Source organism: Pristiophorus japonicus, chromosome 12 (genome assembly GCF_044704955.1).
Source record: "Pristiophorus japonicus isolate sPriJap1 chromosome 12, sPriJap1.hap1, whole genome shotgun sequence".
In the NCBI taxonomy this organism is placed as follows: domain Eukaryota; kingdom Metazoa; phylum Chordata; class Chondrichthyes; family Pristiophoridae; genus Pristiophorus; species Pristiophorus japonicus.
Window position 1 is genome coordinate 147,605,700 of NC_091988.1, and position 18,258 is coordinate 147,623,957.

Genomic DNA, 18,258 nt, shown 5'->3' on the forward strand with positions numbered 1-18,258 from the left:
TTGGGTTCCTAAAGATAATCCGATATTTTCTCTGGATTATTAGTCTAGGTATTTGGATTACTAGTCCAGTAACGTAACCACTACTGTACAGTACCTGAGATACAAAAAAAATCCCACTAAGCCCTGCTTAAATGGATTTAAAAGATTCTACAATACAGCAGTGTTGTCTGATTTTGAGTATTAATAATGATCAGAACATTTAGAATATCAAAATTAGTAAATGAGAAGTCCAATTTCAATACATTTTTTCATTACAGACCACTATATATAAATCAAGTAACTTAATATACAAACTACTGATTAAAATAGCTTTGGAATGTTCATACAGGAGGACAACAAAGCTCTTACCCAATCCCAGCTTCTTTGCTCTCGGTCTCAGCAGCTGTGAAAACGTTGAACAGTAATTACAGCAAAATCTCTAAGAGGTCTACTTGAAAGCCACATGTTACAGTAAGGCACAGTTTATAGAGAGGCCATTGTTCTTAATCAACTAGAAAGCTAAAGGCAACTTTTTGCATTGCACAGAGATTACACTCATTATTGTTATTACTGGCAGATCCTCTGTGGCATTGCTCAAAATGAATTGGTGTTTACACTGTCACATTGGGAGGGGATTTCTGTGGTGTGGAAGTGAAGATTCACATAGAAACAAACATAGAAAATAGGTGCAGGAGCAGGCCATTCGGCCCTTCGAGCCTGCACCGCCATTCAATATGGCTGATCATTCAACCTCAGTACCCCACCCCAGCCTTCTCTCCATACCCCCGATCCCTTTAGCCGTAAGGACCACATCTAACTCCCTTTTGAATATGTCCACGAACGGGACTCAACAACTTTCTGTGGCAGAGAATTCCACAGGTTCACAACTCTCTGGGTGAAAAAGTTTCTCCTCATCTCAGTCCTATATGGCTTACCCCTTATCCTTAGACAGTGTCCCCTGGTTCTGGACTTCCCCCACATCGGGCACATTCTTCCTGCACCAAACCTGTCCAGTCCCGTCAGAATTTTATACGTTTCTATGAGATCCCCTCTCATTCTTCTAAATTCCAGTGAGTATAAGCCTAGCCGATCCAGCCTTTCCTCATATGTCAGTCCTGCCATCCCGGGAATCAGTCTGGTGAACCTTTGTGCACTCCCTCAATAGCAAGCACATCCTTCCTCAGATTAGGAGACCAAAACTGCACACAGTACTCAAGATGTGGTTTCACTAAGGCCCTGTACAACTGCAGCAAGACCTCCCTGCTCCTATACTCAAATCCCCTCGCTATGAAGGCCAGCATACCATTTGCTTTCTTTACTGCCTGCTGTACCTGCATGCCTACCTTCAATGACTGATGTACCATGACACCCAGGTCTCGTTGCACCTCCCCTTTTACTAATCTGTCACCATTCAGATAATAATCTGCCTTCTTATTCTTGCAACCTCACATTTATCCACATTATACTGCATCTGCCCACGCACCTAACCTGTCCAAGTCACCCTGCAGCCTCTTAGCATCCTTCTCGCAGCTCGCACTGTCACCCAGCTTAGTGTCATCTGCAAACTTGGAGATGTTACATTCAATTCCTTCGTCTAAATCATTAATGTATATTGTAAATAGTTGGGGTCCCAGCACTGAACCCTGCCCTGCGGCACCCCACTAGTCACTGCCTGCCATTCGGAAAAGGACCCGTTTATTCCCACTCTTTGCTTCTTGCCTGCCAACCATTTCTCTATCCACATCAATACATTACCCCCAATACTATGTGCCTTAATTTTGCACACTAATCTCTTGTGGGACCTTATCAAAAGCCTTTTGAAAGTCCAAATACACCACATCTACTGGTTCTCCCTTATCCACTCTACTAGTTACATCCTCAAAAAACTCTAGAAGATTTGTCAAGCATGATTTCCCTTTCATAAATCCATGCTGACTTGGACCGATCCAGTCACTGCTTTCCAAATGCGCTGTTATTATATCTTTAATAACTGACTCCAGCATTTTCCCCACCACTGATGTCAGGCTAACCGGTCTATAATTCCGTTTTCTCTCGCCCTCCTTTTTTAAAAAGTGGGGTTACATTAGCTACCCTCCAATCCATAGGAACTGATCCAGAGTACATGGAATGTAGGAAAATGACTACCAATGCATCAACTATTTCTAGGGCCACTTCCTTAGGTACTCTGGGATGCAGATTATCAGGCCCTGGGGATTTATCGGCTTTCAGTCCCTTCAAATTCCCTAACACCATTTCCTGACTAATAAGGATTTCCCTCAGTTCCCCCTTCTCGCTAGACCCTCAGTTCCCTAGTATTTTCGGGAGGTTATTCGTGTCTTTCTTAGTGAAGACAGAAGCAAAGTATTTGTTCAATTGGTCTGCCATTTCCTTGTTCCCCATTATGAGTTCACCTGATTCTTATTGCAAGGGACCTACATTAGTCTCACTAATCTTTTTCTCTTCACATATCTATAAAAGCTTTTGCAGTCAGTTTTTATGTTCCCTGCAAGCTTACTCTCATACTCTATTTTCCCCCTCCTAATTAAACTCTTAATCCTCCTCTGAATTCTAAATTTCTCCCAGTCCTCAGGTTTGCTGCTTTTTCTGGCCAATTTATATGCCTCTTCCTTGGGTTTAACACTTTCCGTAATTTCCCTTGTTAGCCACAGTTGAGCCACCTTCCCTTTTTTATTTTTACGCCACACAGGGATGTACAATTGTTGTAGTTCATCCATGTGATCTTTAAATGTCTGCCATTGCCTATCCACCGTCAACTCTAAGTATCATTCGCCAGTCTATCCTAGCCAATTCACACCATATACCGTCGAAGTTTCCTTTCTTTAAGTTCAGGACCCTAGTCTCTGAATTAACTGTGTCACTCTCCATCTTAATGAAGAATTCTACCATATTATGGTCACTCTTCCCAAGAGGCCTCGCACGACCAGATTGCTAATTAATCCTCTCTCGTTACACAAGACCTAGTCTAGGATGGCCTGCTCTCGAGTTGGTTCCTCGACATATTGGTCTAGAAAACCATCCCTTATACACTCCAGGAAATCGTCCTCCACAGTATTGCTAGCAGTTTGGTTAGCCCAATCAATATGTAGATTAAAGTCACCCATGATAACTGCTGTATCCTTATTGCACATGTCCCTAATATCCTGTTTGATGCCATCCCCAACCTCCCTACTACTGTTTGGTGGTCTGTACATAACTCCCACTAACGTTTTCTGCCCTTTGGTGTTTTGCAGCTCTACCCATATAGATTCCACATCATCCACGCTAATGTCCTTCCTTACTATTGTATTAATCTCCTCTTTAACCAGTAACGCTACCCCACCTCCTTTTCCTTCCTGTCTATCCTTCCTGAATATTAAGTACCCCTGGATGTCGAGTTCCCAGCCTTGGTTAACCTGGAGCCATGGCTCCGTAATCGCAATTACATCATATCCATTAACAGCTATCTGCGCAGTTAATTCATCCACCTTATTACGAATGCTCCTCACATTGAGACTCAGAGCCTTCAGGCTTGTTTTTTTAAACACTCTTTGTCCCTTTAGAATTATGTTGTAATGTGGCCCTTTTTGATTTTTGCCCTCGATTTCTCTGTCCTCCATTCTTGCTTTTCTCCTTCCTACCTTTTGCTTCTGCCCCCTTTTTACTTCCCTCTGCCTCCCTGCATTAATTCCCATCCCCCAGCCATTTTAGTTTAAACCCTCCCCAACAGCACTAGCAAACACTACCCCTCGGACATTGTTTCCGGTCCTGCCCAGGTGCAGACCATCCAGTTTGTACTGGTCCCACCTCCCTCAGAACCCGTTCCAATGTCCAGCAATATGAATCCCTTCCCCTTGCACCATTCCTCAAGACACGTATTCATCTGAGCTATCCTGCGATTCCTGCTTTGACTAGCACGTGGCACTGGTAGCAATCCTGAGGTTGCTAACTTTGAAGTCCTACTTTTTAAATTTAACTCCTAGCTTCCTAAATTCAGCTTGTGGTACCTCATCCTGTTTTTTACCTATATCGTTGGTACCTATATGCACCACAACGGCTGGCTGTTCACCCTCCCCTTCCAGAATGCGCTGCAGCCGCTCCGAGACATCCTTGACTCTTGCACCAGGGAGGCAGCATACCATCCTGGAGTCTTGTTTGTGGCTGCAGAAATGCCTATCTATTCCACTTACAATAGAATCCCCTATCATTATAGCTCTCCCACTCTTTTCCCTGCCCTCCTGTGCAGTAGAGCCATGGTGCCATGTACTTGGCTGCTGCTGCCTTCCTCTGATGAGCCACCTCCCTCAACAGTACTCAAAATAGTGTATCGGTTTTGGAGGGAGGTGACTGCAGGGGACCCCTGCACTACCTGCCTTCCCTTGCTCTTCCTGATGGTCACCCATTCCCTATCTGGCTGTGCAACCTTTAACTGCAGTGTAACATCTCCACGAAAAGGGTTTAGAAATAAATTAGTAATAGATCAGCTCCAAAACAGTGGAGAATTTAAAAAAAAATCATTCCTGGAAAATAAATTGTGCTTTCCTTGCCCACTGCAAGTAGATAAAGTAAACAGGCTTTTTTTTTTTTAAACCCTTCTCTGTTCACTCCTTCTCTCAAAAGGATCTCTCCAATTCTTTTTCCCTCACATTAACAAAGGTGATCCCCTCACCCCTTTCCCCCAAACAGGGTCTTCCTCTTATCTCCATATTTCCTCTTTCTACACTCGCTCTCTCAACAAAGTCTCTCTAGCTCCTCAAAACAAGGTCTCTCAACACATTTGCTCTGTCTTCTTCATCCCCAAGCAACACAATCTCTCTTTATGCTCTTCTCCCTCCACACAATCTTTCACTCTCTCGTAACAATTTATTTTTCAATCCTCTTCACCTCAACAGAATCTCCTGCAAACACAAAAGCTCCGATTTTCACTCCTGGCTGCGAGTCCTGTAGGTGGGCGCAAAGGCAGACGTCAAACCATCCTCCCCTTCGCAGTGTGAGGCCTGGAAGATTTTAACTCCTAGGCCTCATCTGCATAGGCTCCGTCAGTCTTCCACTCTAACCTGGCGGGAAGTGGTTGCGGCCCAGCAGAATATCCGGTGGGAGGGGGCTGACACCAGGGACCTGAACGAATGGTCATGAGAGCTGATCTGCAGATTTTAAAAAGGACCCCACTGCCTTCTGGCGGCTGTTCCTCTCACCTGCTCAGACAAGCAGATTAAGATCACAACCACCAGGAAGTCAGTGGGATCAGTGCAGCTAGGTCCAACGGGCCATTTTGACTGCCCGCCTGGCAAGGCAGGGTTAAAATCAGACCTAATGTCTCTGTCCTCTCTTTCTACACAAAATCTCAATCTCTCACTCACCTTCAACAGAGTTTCTTTTACTTGCGCTCCCTAAAACCTTAATTCTCACTCTTTGTTCCCCCAACAGTTTTTCTCTTTCTTGTCCTACCAATCCTCCATGGACCATAGGTTGCACACAGTGGAACAGATCAAACCAAGGGTATTGACCTCTACTTTGATAACCACATCCAAACTGACAGGAGAAGATGTAAAAAAAATGGCCAACACAGCATTATATCAGAGTGCAATGACTCCATCCTCCTCTTCTCTGCCTTCATTTGTTTTGTCTCTAAAAACCTTTCAGTATTTATTAAAAACCTTTCAATTTTTTTTGTTTAAAAAAAAAGAAAATCAAGGTTGGTCATTTGCAATGATTATATTAATCTTCAAGAACCTAAGAAGGAACCGACGACCATCAATTCACTGAAGCTTGCCATATGCTTCTAATGAGAGAGCTGGTCCACAGATAAAGACACAGCTGTAAAGCAGGAAGACACTAACTATCTAAATATGCCCCCTTCCACTGTGGACAAATAAAAAGATTGATTTCAGAAAGGCTGGTTTAATGAACATATGTCACAAGAAATTTATTTTAATAGTACGACTATGGATATGGCTGAAAGGAAGTATACTGTAGAAGCACAGGCAACTACAGAAAATGGATTTCATGTTCTACTTATTTTATTTATGGAGTTGGGGGATAATAGGATGCTCTAGTTTTTAAAGGGATGATTTATTTCATTTTGAGGACAGCAGAATTCAGTTTAAAAAGGGCTAGAGCACTTGCTTTTTTTTTGAGTGCCGTGGTAACTCCATGATGCCATGTTCCCAGTAGGGAGCAACACCTGGAAGAAGCATGGGTCAGAGATGGAATTACAACACTGTAGCCTTAACTCTCCCATCTGTACACCGAGTGTTTGGCTGCCTGCCGGCAGTGCAGGATCTCTCAATGGGCCGTTAATTGCAGTCCCTTAGGGTGTGCACTAAATGCGCATGCGCCCCTAGAGACCGCGCAGGTTCTGAGTTTAGGCAAGCACTGCGCATGCGCCTAAACCCGGCACTTGCGGAAAAATCTTTTGACAGGTCGCACGCATGCGAAAGAGAGTCGGGCTATTTGCCCAACTCCTGCCCAGTGAATGTCCTTCAAATTCTTACCAGTGTAAGCATTTTAAAAAATAGAAAAATAAAATGTTTTCATTCATTTATATCTGAAAAAACCTGTCCATTAAGGTAAGTTTATGTTTAGCCCTGTTAAAATATATTTTTAAAAAACAAAAAAATAAATTTTTGTATAAAATATTTAATTAAATCACATTTGAATTAATTATAATATTTATTTTCAGTGTGTGTGTTTTTTGGGGGTATTCCCATTCATAATGTGAGCTCTGTACCTACGGAACTGAATGGGGAATCCCTACTCTGATAGGTTAGGCCAGCCCACCTGATCCCAGAGATCGATACGAAACCCGTATGATCCTGGGACACGTGGGCCCCTATGCTGGCTTTCGCACAGAGCTCCAGGACCGCAAGTTGCCGAATCTCCAGGGCCACCAGGTACTTTCGTAAAAATTATTGTGGTTGGAGGCATGTGTCTGCGGGAAGTCTACGACCACAGTTTTTTGTCCCATTATGTCTTCTTTTGAAATCACTGTGCTCCATCAGCACTAGTTCTGTCAAGGTAAAAAATAAAGTCGATTCTGAAAGTCAAGATGCTGTGGGTAAAAGGAGGATAAACATGAATCCTGAAAACTCCACTGATTTCATGTAAAACAAAAATGCTTTTTGGGGATTACAGTCAAGTTTCCAACCTCGTGTATGTAGACCCATCAAGGTCTAAGGGACAAAGCACTGGGAAAGAAAATGTTTTCCTTCTCTGAAATTAGTCTGAAGATTAAGTACTTCCATATCGGGCTATGCTTAAGCTAGATGTTATTCAAAGAACTTGGTACACTCCTCCAGCAGTGCACCTTAATCACAGATTCAAAAGTCAACCCACTAATTAGGTGCATGTTGTAGGTTTTACAATGCTCAGATAGGATCAATGGAATGGCAGAGAATATCTTTATTGTTCCGTTCAGTCAAGTTGACAGTGTATGAAAGAATTAGCCTCTTCCTGGAAAGTAAACCAATCAAGCTGGCTGTAACTCGGCTAACAATGGTAAAAATAGTGTTATAGATACCATAAGATCCACTGCATCACTCAGATGGCAAGGATAAAAGGTGTTATTTTTTACAGTAGCTGCCAAAATTCACACATAATGCATTGTTCTTATCAGGTCACATTCTTGGTTTGCAGATGTGACTGAAACATTGAATTTTAAGTTAATTATTCTACAAGCTGGCATGGAACAATTTGGACAAGTACTACTGATGGACAGAAGGCAGAGATCATGGGCAATTTCAATCATTCATGAAGTAGTTGGACTGGGGAGGAATTAAATTCATTCAGGCAGTTTAGGACGGCTGTTGCAAACACTATTGTGAATCACTGGACCAGGGCAGATGCATCAGATTTAATGGTGAACAGGGAAACTGGAGGCAGAAGAACATTTAGTCGTAAGCAATCATATTATTATTAGATGAGACATACTAATGATTAGTGGAAAATTTAATGTGGCAAGTGACATATCAGGAAAGATTGAGACTGTGAAGGAATGGACAATTACAAAGAAACAAATGGAATATTTTCAAAGGACAGTTAGATGATCAGCTAAGTGTATACGACTGCAAAGCAAAAAGATAAGTACAATAAGAGAGCTAAATTGGATAAGGAATTAATCCAAAGAATGATCTATTTATATTCATGTTTTGTGGCTGTGTGCCTGTAATACAACATTGAGGGGCCAAAACTAGTCGATGTTCCGCCTGCATCCACCGAGGTCCCGCCGCAAATGTCGGTTTTCTGGGCGATTCCTCTGGAACGACCCATCTGCTGTCGAGGTTCCGCCCGGCGGAAGATTGGTGGGGAAGGGTTCAGCTGATGTCAGATCGTGCCGTCCACCCATGCCAGATGTTGGAAAAGTGTTGTTTTCATCAGTTATGCTGGCCTCCGGTCAACCTGCAGCCTGCCGGAAAGACCGCTCGGGAAAAGCAGGTCTGACCTGGACGGCAGTCGGCCAGCAGTGAGATCGGGTGGGAGGGAGGGAGAGGTGGATGGCATTCGGCCAGCAGTGAGATCGGGTGGGAGGGAGGGAGAGGTGGATGGCATTCGGCCAGCAGTGAGATCGGGTGGGAGGGAGGGAGAGGTGGACTGCAGTCAGGCAGCATGGAGAACAGGAGGCTGGTGATCTGATGACAGTTGGGCAGCATGGAGAATGGGTGGGAAGGAATGCTGGAGGCCATCACATCATGGCAGCCGGGCGGATGCTGTACCATATGAATGGGACTGCTGGAAAATAAGTTAGGTGCATGTTGCATTACTTTATTGCTGATGGTGATGTTTAAATTGGATGTCATAAAAGTGATTGAAATGTATCTGGGCGGGTGGAGGCTTTCCACGACCATCCCGGCTGAGTTTGTTGTACCTGCGCTCCACCTCTGTCACTAGCTCCTCCAATTCCTGTTCATTGAACCACGAAGCTCTGGGTCTGGTTTTGGCAGCCTTCATTGAAGATTTCTGGCCACTCATCCTCAACGATGAGAGGATTGGCTTTAATGAGAGTTTGTGGGTTTAAATTTCTCTTTGCAACTCAGACTGTCCTCTCTCCAATACCATCTCTCTCCTTGCTAACCTCCAACTCTGTCCTCCGTAATGCCACCTCTCTGCTCTCTAACCTCCAACTTTCGCCTCTCCCCTTTCACACTCACAGGCGGAATAAAGTGCTTTCCTTTTATGCACATGCGCAATTCCCCAATCAGCCTCCAAGGGCCACGAAAGGACTACACGGCAGATCAAGAAAACTGCAAAAAAAAAATCTTGCGCATGCGCAGTGGGGGCCTTCCGAAGATCCCCGAGCGGAGAGGCCTCCAACTGACGCACAGTAGTGACATCGGCCGCCGAGTCCCGCTCCCAGCTGCCACCCATACAATGGAGCCAAAAATGGCTCCCGACGGGACCTGGCGACAAAAATGGACCTCCCGCCCGGGGTCTGCCAAGAAATGGGTGTGCCATAGTCAGGACCAAATTAGTGCCCAGAGTGTGTAAAGCTGCTGATTGGTCGACGCTGGCATTTTCTATGCTAACTATATTGTACCACAAATCAATCAGATTAGAATATCTTTCCCCATCCATTAATCCTCTATCTCAGTATTTGGCCCATCTGCACAGCCTCTGCCCCATTCCTCCTTGACCAATTCTAAGGGCTGGATTTTCCGCTCCTGGCTTCCTCTGTTTTCGCCCCGGAGGGACGGCAATGGCGGCAGTGGGCGGCCAGCTTCCAGCGCCTCGCTGGGGTTTTCAGGGCCGGTCCCGGCAGGGCGCGGAGCATTACTGCCCAGAAGCTGCGAGCCGGTGTGAAACGCCCCTAATTGCAACATCGGACCAATTTTTGCTACCCGCCCGATCCGTAGAGCGACGTGCAGGGATCGCCTGTGAAAACGGGCAGTCTAAGCTGTAGCAGCTGCAGAGAGGCAAGTAATGTTGACCTCAGGTAAGTGTGTTTGCTTTTTATTTATTTATTTTTTTTGCGATTTATGTCGTGGTGGCATGAGGTATTTTTTGGAAATGTTTTTGATGTTTTTTTCTCCCTCCCCATGCCTCTCAGAGCGCTCTTGAGGCCAGCTCTTTAGCTCGGGATTTTCGCATGCTCAGCAGGCCTAGCGCCTTAAGAGAGAGGTGCAACGTCTCCCTTAACGCTCCGCCCCAAACGCAGGGCCCAGCTGCCCGAATTTTGCTGACTAAGGCGCAAACTTTTTCCAGGCGGTATCAGGACCACCCCACAGCCATTAACACCCCGAAAGCTTGAAAGCCGAAAATCCAACCCCAAGTATTCCAGCTCTGCTTCCACTGCCATTTCCTGAGGAAGCCTGCCGCAAGGACGGCAGCTCTGCTCTCTGCTTCCTCCCTCTCTCTCGGAATCTCCTGATTGCTCTAGATTCCACCCTTCCTTGTCGTAGTTTTAGGAGCGGCCTTGTTCCCTACTTTCTTTCCCAGCTCCACATCCCCAAACCACCTCCCTTCTCTTTCAGCTTTAAGCATCACTTCCCATGTCAGAGAGAGGGCGACCACAGCACAATTCTGCTGCAGATGGGCACATAACCTTTAACCAGATCTACTTCAGGAGCGGCAGATCTGATGATCTGACTAGGATTGCTCCTGCTAATTTTGGAAGTTGAAGTGGAACAGCAGAGCGATCAGCACATGGAAACATCAGCCAATCTGCTGGTCCCAATGCTGATGGAGTTGGTATGCCTTCTGAAAACTTCCGCTGCTGGTCTGCAACAGTAGTTATTGCACCCCTAACTCTGCAATGCTTCCCAGTCTCAAATAAAGAGACCAACATTACACCACCTTCCTTATACCTTTGCCCATCGGGCCTTGGTGCACCTTCCTCCTTCCAGCATGCTCTCCCTCTTCTAGCCTTGGGTCTCTGGCTTCAGCTTCAGGATTCCACCGCTCCCCATTTTCACAAATCCAAGATCTGCATTCTGCCTGCTACAGCATCAGATCTCACAACCCATGTGCTTCAGACCCCAGCCTCCTTGCTCACCTACATGGGTTGCAAGCAACGTACCGGGATTCGCTGGTCACCGATACCATTAAATGTCATGGTTCCAGATCCACCAGGGCTATGCCACTTCTCCAGATGCACTAGTCCCTTGCAGACCAGACCTCAGTGCCAGCGCCTTCCCTGCCAAGTCAGACACCAGCATACAATGCTTCCTGCCATCCCTGGCTCTAGTCTCATACTCCCCCCCCACACCATAGTTTCTGTTGTGCCTCGGCATGTTGTATCACCTCCCATCACCCCTCCCCAAGACAAGTGCGTTTTGGCTCTCATCTTGCTGCATTTCCAAGTTTTCAAAAAGGCTGAAATATGCAGATTTAGTAACTCAGAAACATACAGAAGACAGAGGAGATAGAGGGAAGGATAGATTTACATGAGTGAGAAAAAGTTAGAAGACAATGAGTGGCATTCGAGAACAATGGAGGAAGGGGGAGAGAGACAGAAAGACATAGATAGACAGTTAGAAAATGGGAGAGAAAGGGAGGCAGTTATAAGAATTTTTATAAAGTTTTTGTTCATGAGTAATGCCATAGGAGAAATGCAGTGATAAAAATGCAAGAAATGAGGAAAGATAGGAGTGAAACTTCAAAACAAAAATAAGTATTATTGCAAACAAGAAAAATACACTATATTCCAAAGTGATTTAACCCACATTGGCTGTGTGAGGGGATGGGCTTGCATCCACCTGTCGTCACTTCAAAAGGAATCACTCCCAGGGTGCAATGATGAGGAAGCCCCAGAAGTCTGCTTGCGGTTGGGTCCAGGGGGAAATCACTAAAGAAAGCCACCCATGCCTGGAAAACCCCATACCAATTGAAGAGACAGCAGTAACTAACCGGTACTCTCTTTCTTTACGTGTAGTCAGATGGCTCAAGATCAACTCCTCGACTGGTTTGAAGTGCGAACCCCATTGAAATGATGGGGCAGCTGTGAGACACAGGCAACCATCCATATCAGAAACATTACAGGAGTATTTTAATAACGCAATGCAAAAATGTACATATAATTATTTTCAGAACTAGAGGGGATATTTAAAGCAGTCGTGGCCACATTGCATTTGAAGATTGATGTAGGTGCGTGGAGGGAGTATAGTAGAGGATTGAGTTATTGCTGCAAGTTATAAAAATGAGTTCCCAAAGACAGAGTGCTGCATCCCGCTTTTCGCTACATAATCTGGTGGAGGGAGTCAGAGCACACAGGGAGGTCCTCTTTCCTGCTGATGGGCAGAGGAGACCTCCCCAAGAGACCAAAAGGGCATGGCTCAAAATTGCTGAGGAGGTTAGCAGCAGGGGTGTCGTCAGGAGGACATGGGTGCATTGCAGGAAGAGATTCAATGATCTGATGAGATCAGGAAAGGCAAGTGCAAAGCCACACTCGCCTTCATCCTGATGTGCCTGTCATCACATCCCATCACTAATGCTTCCCAACCCTACTCCTGCACATCATTACTCACATCAACATACCTTGCATGTCCACCCATCCCTCTCTCTACCTACATTCTCATCCCCATTTGACTAACCACCCCTCACACTCACCCTCATCCTAATGCAATCATAGCAAGTTAACACCACAGAAGGAGGCCATTTGGCATTGGCACCCCACTCCCTCATAGTCACTCTCTACAGACGTAACCCATCCATTCCTTACATTCATTCCATCACTCTCACTCAAATTTCTCTTCTTTCCCTCCTTGTAGGAGAAAAGAGCCCACAACAACAGGGAGAGATAGACAACCGGAGGTGGCCCACCAGTCTTCAGTAATTTGACTGCAGCAAAGGGGGCCCCGGCAGTGTCAAGAGTTGCAGAGCTGCTGGCGGCAGGAGACAGAGAGATGGGGACCTCTCAGCAACCTGGTGGCAGAATTACATCTCATTCAGCCACATGGCGTACAGCAATCACTCATATAGGGACTGATGTCAGCATTCAGTGAATGTTCATGATGTGCTTAATGGTATAGTTACCCATTCTTAATATATCTCTTTACTCTCCCACAGGTCCATCAAGACCCCCCCCGCCCCCACCCCCACATCTTCAGTGGACAGCCCTGGTCTCCAAGCAGCCAGCTGGTAAATGGGTTTGGCACTGCAAAGAGCTGAGGGAGGGTGGACTGGCGCAGGACGAGAGAATCATGACAGCTGCCAGGGAATTTGGTGCACACGTGCATGATGATCTTCCTATGATTGCAGACCAGCTGCACATTAAGGGAGTGAAAGCCCTTGCGGTTCACAAACACTCCTTGGTGACGTGAGGGTGCCTTGATGGCCACATGTGGGCAGTCGATGATGCCTTGCACCTATGGGAAGCCATCCAGAGCGGCAAAACTGAGCACCCACTCAATGGGCTCAAGTTTTGGCCTGAATTGCTCCTTTTTTTGGAGCAACTAGTTTAGAATGGAGCATCTTAGAAATTGAAATTCTCAGCATTTAGTTTGCTCCAGTTCTAGTGAGTTAGAATAGTTTCATTGTAGAACAGATTTATTTTTTCAAAAGGAGGCATGTCCAGCCACTTACGCCTGTGTTGCAAGTTTAGGCATGAAAACTTATTCCAAACTAACTTAAATGGAGTAAGTGTAGATTTTTGTACACTCAGAAAAACCTTGCCTACATTTATAAATCAGGCGTAGAGAACGAGAGATGGGGAGGGTGTACAAACATTAAACACTTCACTTTTACAAATAAAGAGCCGTCATCAATAATAAATGATAAATAAATCAACAAATCAAATCAAAAAAAATTAAAAAAATTAATAGAAAAAATAATTTAAAAAATCAATAAATAAAAAATTAAGTTTCTACTCACCTACTGCATCACAGGGAGCCCTCCAACAGCATGCTGGGACAGGGCTCCCTCCAGTGTCGCTCTCTCTGTCAGTGATTCTCTGTGTTTCTGACAGCGATGGGGAGGGGAGGAGAGGTGTGGAGGGAGGGTAGGCGAGGAGAGGTGTGGAGGGAGGGTAGGCGAGGAGAGGTGTGGAGGGAGGGTAGGCGAGGAGAGGTGTGGAGGGAGGGTAGGCGAGGAGAGGTGTGGAGGGAGGGTAGGCGAGGAGAGGTGTGGAGGGAGGGTAGGCGAGGAGAGGTGTGGAGGGAGGGTAGGCGAGGAGAGGTGTGGAGGGAGGGTAGGCGAGGAGAGGTGTGGAGGGAGGGTAGGCGAGGAGAGGTGTGGAGGGAGGGTAGGCGAGGAGAGGTGTGGAGGGAGGGTAGGCGAGGAGAGGTGTGGAGGGAGGGTAGGCGAGGAGAGGTGTGGAGGGAGGGTAGGCGAGGAGAGGTGTGGAGGGAGGGTAGGCGAGGAGAGGTGTGGAGGGAGGGTAGGCGAGGAGAGGTGTGGAGGGAGGGTAGGCGAGGAGAGGTGTGGAGGGGAGGAGGGGGGGATGGAGGGAGGGGAGGAGGGGGGATGGAGGGAGGGGAGGAGGGGGATGGAGGGAGGGGAGGAGGGGGGATGGAGGGAGGGGAGGAGGGGGGATGGAGGGAGGGGAGGAGGGGGGATGGAGGGAGGGGAGGAGGGGGGATGGAGGGAGGGGAGGAGGGGGGATGGAGGGAGGGGAGGAGGGGGGATGGAGGGAGGGGAGGAGGGGGGGATGGAGGGAGGGGAGGAGGGGGGGATGGAGGGAGGGGAGGAGGGGGGGATGGAGGGAGGGGAGGAGGGGGGGATGGAGGGAGGGGAGGAGGGGGGGATGGAGGGAGGGGAGGAGGGGGGGATGGAGGGAGGGGAGGAGGGGGGGGATGGAGGGAGGGGAGGAGGGGGGGATGGAGGGAGGGGAGGAGGGGGGGATGGAGGGAGGGGAGGAGGGGGGGATGGAGGGAGGGGAGGAGGGGGGGATGGAGGGAGGGGAGGAGGGGGGATGGAGGGAGGGGAGGAGGGGGGGGGATGGAGGGAGGGGAGGAGGGGGGATGGAGGGAGGGGAGGAGGGGGGATGGAGGGAGGGAGGAGGGGGGGATGGAGGGAGGGGAGGAGGGGGGGATGGAGGGAGGGGAGGAGGGAGGGGAGGAGGGGGGATGGAGGGAGGGGAGGAGGGGGGATGGAGGGAGGGGAGGAGGGGGGATGGAGGGAGGGGAGGAGGGGGGATGGAGGGAGGGGAGGAGGGGGGATGGAGGGAGGGGAGGAGGGTGAGGGAGGGGAGGAGGGGGGATGGAGGGAGGGGAGGAGGGTGAGGGAGGGAGGAGAGGAGGGGAGGGGGACGGGGAGGGAGGAGAGGAGGGGGAGGGGGAGGGGGAGGGAGGAGAGAAGGTGAGGGGGAGGAAGGGGAGGAGGGGGAGGGAGGAGGAGGAGGGGGAGGGAGGAGGAGGAGGGGGAGGGAGGAGGGGAAGGGGGGAGGGGGAAAGAGAGGGGGGGGGGAGGGGGAGAGAGAGGCTGAACGGGCCGCGCCGAAGACTTCGGGCGGGGCAGGTGGGCCCACCTAGGAAGTAGAAGCCAGGCCAGGCCCCCGAAGACTTCATGTGGTGCCGCCCCCAGCAAGATGCCGGGCGGGCGGGCGCTGCTGCCGTCGACGTGGAGGGGGGGGGGGGGGGATGGGAGGGGGAGCGGAAGCTAAACGGGAGGGAGGGAAGGAGGCCCGCGTCCGATCTTCGTCCTGGCAGCTCATTCAGCCAGAGCTAGGGGCGGCGTGCTTCGGGTCCCTCCCACACAGCCTCAGGGGCCTGGAGCTACTGCACATGCGCGCACACTCTAGCGGTCTGCTGCGCTGCGCCAAGGGCCTGGATCGACCAAACGGAGGGGAGAATACCAAGGCGCCGTTTCTGTTCTAAAAAGTCGGCGCACCACACGGAGATGCGCTGTTCTAACCCTGGGGGCAAATTTGGGCCCATCAACACTGCCTTCATCCGTGATAAAGTTCACATAATTGGCTGCCTTGTTAAACATGGCATCAGTGACCTGTATGATGCATCTGTGGGCGGCCGACTGCGAGATGCTGCAAATGTCTGCTGCAGATCCCTGGAAGGAGCCTTTGGCAAAGAAGAAGAAGTTGTGGCGACTGACAGCTACTGGTAAGGAGTGTCCACCAGCTCCTCTGGGCTGCAGGTCTTGCTCCAGTGAGCTGCAAATATCTGTGACAACTTGGCATGATAGCCTGAGCCACCTTTGGCACTGTTGCTCAGCCATATTGAGGAAGCTCATCCTCTGCCCGTATATCCTGTGTTGGGAGCTTCACATCTGGCAAGATGCAGCCCTGCGCTGATGCCCTCTCTCCTGTGGAGAAGGTTGGTGGTGGTGATGTTGTTGCTGCTGCTGCTGCTGCTGGTGGTGGGGCTCATCTTGGTCCAATTCTGAGGACCAAAGTGAGACAGTAGAAAACAGTATCCATGCTGATGTAATAGATGGCAGATCAAGTTGAGATCAGAGAACTAATCTGTCAATGCTGTGATAGTGACTAGCAATATAGTGAGAGTGGCTTCTGAGGTTGCAGGAAGGACCTGCAAAGTCTAGACACCTAAATCTGTGCACAAAATAGAGTCAGCAAGAGACTTTCCCTTAGGCAAGTAATGAGGTGTAATATGGGAGCGAGTGTGTGTATTTCCATGCTCTCCATTAATGATCTCACACAATGGCTACTGAGCTTCTGCCTCACGTTGACAGACGAGGTTCCTGAGCTGCATGATTCCCGTTGTCATCCAGTGAAAATCAAAAATTCTAGATAAAATCCCTGTTAAGGGTCTCACAACAAGCACTTAATGACTTCTATCAGGTCGCCCGCCTCTGCTGTTTGGGTATGTGGCGCTCTAGGAAATGTGCACGAGTTAAATGCGCGATGTGACAGGATTACGGCGGGTTCCCGACACACTTGCAATTTCAACTGCCGACCCGCCCCCAAATCTGCACGCTCGGCAGCGGGAAAATTCCGGTCCTAGAATTTAATGCCAATTTGTCCCAAAGTACAGACCATTGTGAATTTTCACCCAACAGTAAGTAATTTGTCAGCTGACAGAAGAAAGAGATTTTCAGCCTCTCTAAGTGGGTTGAACTTAAAACCAAGACCTAGAGATAAGACGACAACATTCTAATCTACTGCACCATTTGTCCCCTTTGATCTCTACTGGTCACAATCTACGTAATTTACTTAGATGTTGAGACTAAAAGCAATGTTTCTAAGTTTCTTGTTACACAAAAACGTGAACAGTAAAATGCTGATATTATTTAAAACACTCAGGAAAATTCCAACACCAGAGATTTAATTTTGAGAACGATAATGTAGATATCACTAATTTTGACTACATGCATAAAGAATTGAAGAAGTTCTAGAAGAGATACAGGGTAACTTTGAAACATGTTTCTCCAGTAGATGATTAATAAGGCAAAACGCATGCATGGTCAGAAGCTATCTGAACTTTAGTTTACTTAAAATATTGAATTGAATTTTGGTCCTCATATTTTGAATCAGACATCTATGCACTAGGAAGGGTATAATTTCCTGACTTGGAACACTATGATAAGGATAAGTTTAGGGAATTAGTCTCAGGATAAGGGACGGCCATTTAGGACTGAGATGACGAGAAATTTCTTCATTCAAAGGATTGCGAATCTTTGGCATTCTCTACCTCAGAGGACTGTGGATGCTCAGTCGTTGAGTATATTAAAGGTTTAGATCGATAGGCTTTTGGACTCTAAGGCAAACAAGGGATATAGGATCGACAGGAAAGTGGAGCTGAGGTTGAATATCAGCCATGATCTTATTGAATGGCGGAGCAGGCTCGAGGAGCCATATGGCTTACACCTGCTCCTATTTCTTATGTTATGAATTAAGAGGATTCTTTATAGAAATACAAACAATGAACCAAGACAAGATTCAAGATTTGAACTAATGAGAGAAGCATATAGTCTACTCCCTGATAATGCGTCATTTTTTGCACTAAAAAAAATGAATTATCTGATCATTTGAATTAAGCAACATAAATAACATAGCAAAATAGGAATGGTGTGTTCAAAAATGAATGGTCAGATAAATCAAATTGAATTAATAGACTGTATAAGCAAAACGTAGAAAATTCTTTATAGTAAGTCAGGATTGTGAACATCCAGTTCAGAATTTACCAGTTAAATAAAAGTTCAGAAGTAACTGCTTATATTGAATTAATGAATGGAAAAAGTTGTCATTTTGTCCAGTAAATGATGATGCAGTAGATTATTTCAAAAGAGAACTAGACAGGTTTTTATGTTTAAACCTAGGACAGAATGACGATTGGAGTTGTGATTTGGGGTTAAGGGATTCAGAGGGAATTGCAGATGGGACTAACTACAGCACCACAAAAACCAGATGGAACGACAGTAGCTGGATGGCCTTGAATG

The 18,258-nt window shown here is 47.4% G+C and overlaps 1 protein-coding gene across 2 annotated transcripts in view; it reads right to left on the reverse strand.

Annotated features, from left to right (window-relative positions):
* dpm1 (dolichyl-phosphate mannosyltransferase subunit 1, catalytic) overlaps window positions 1–18,258 on the reverse strand; it is a 75,463-nt gene that overhangs the window by 26,564 nt on the left and 30,641 nt on the right. For both annotated transcript variants that reach the window (XM_070896035.1, XM_070896034.1), the window contains exon 3: window positions 349–382. In XM_070896035.1, the coding sequence (XP_070752136.1) occupies window positions 349–382 (34 nt within the window). The remainder of the gene's footprint in view (window positions 1–348; window positions 383–18,258) is intronic.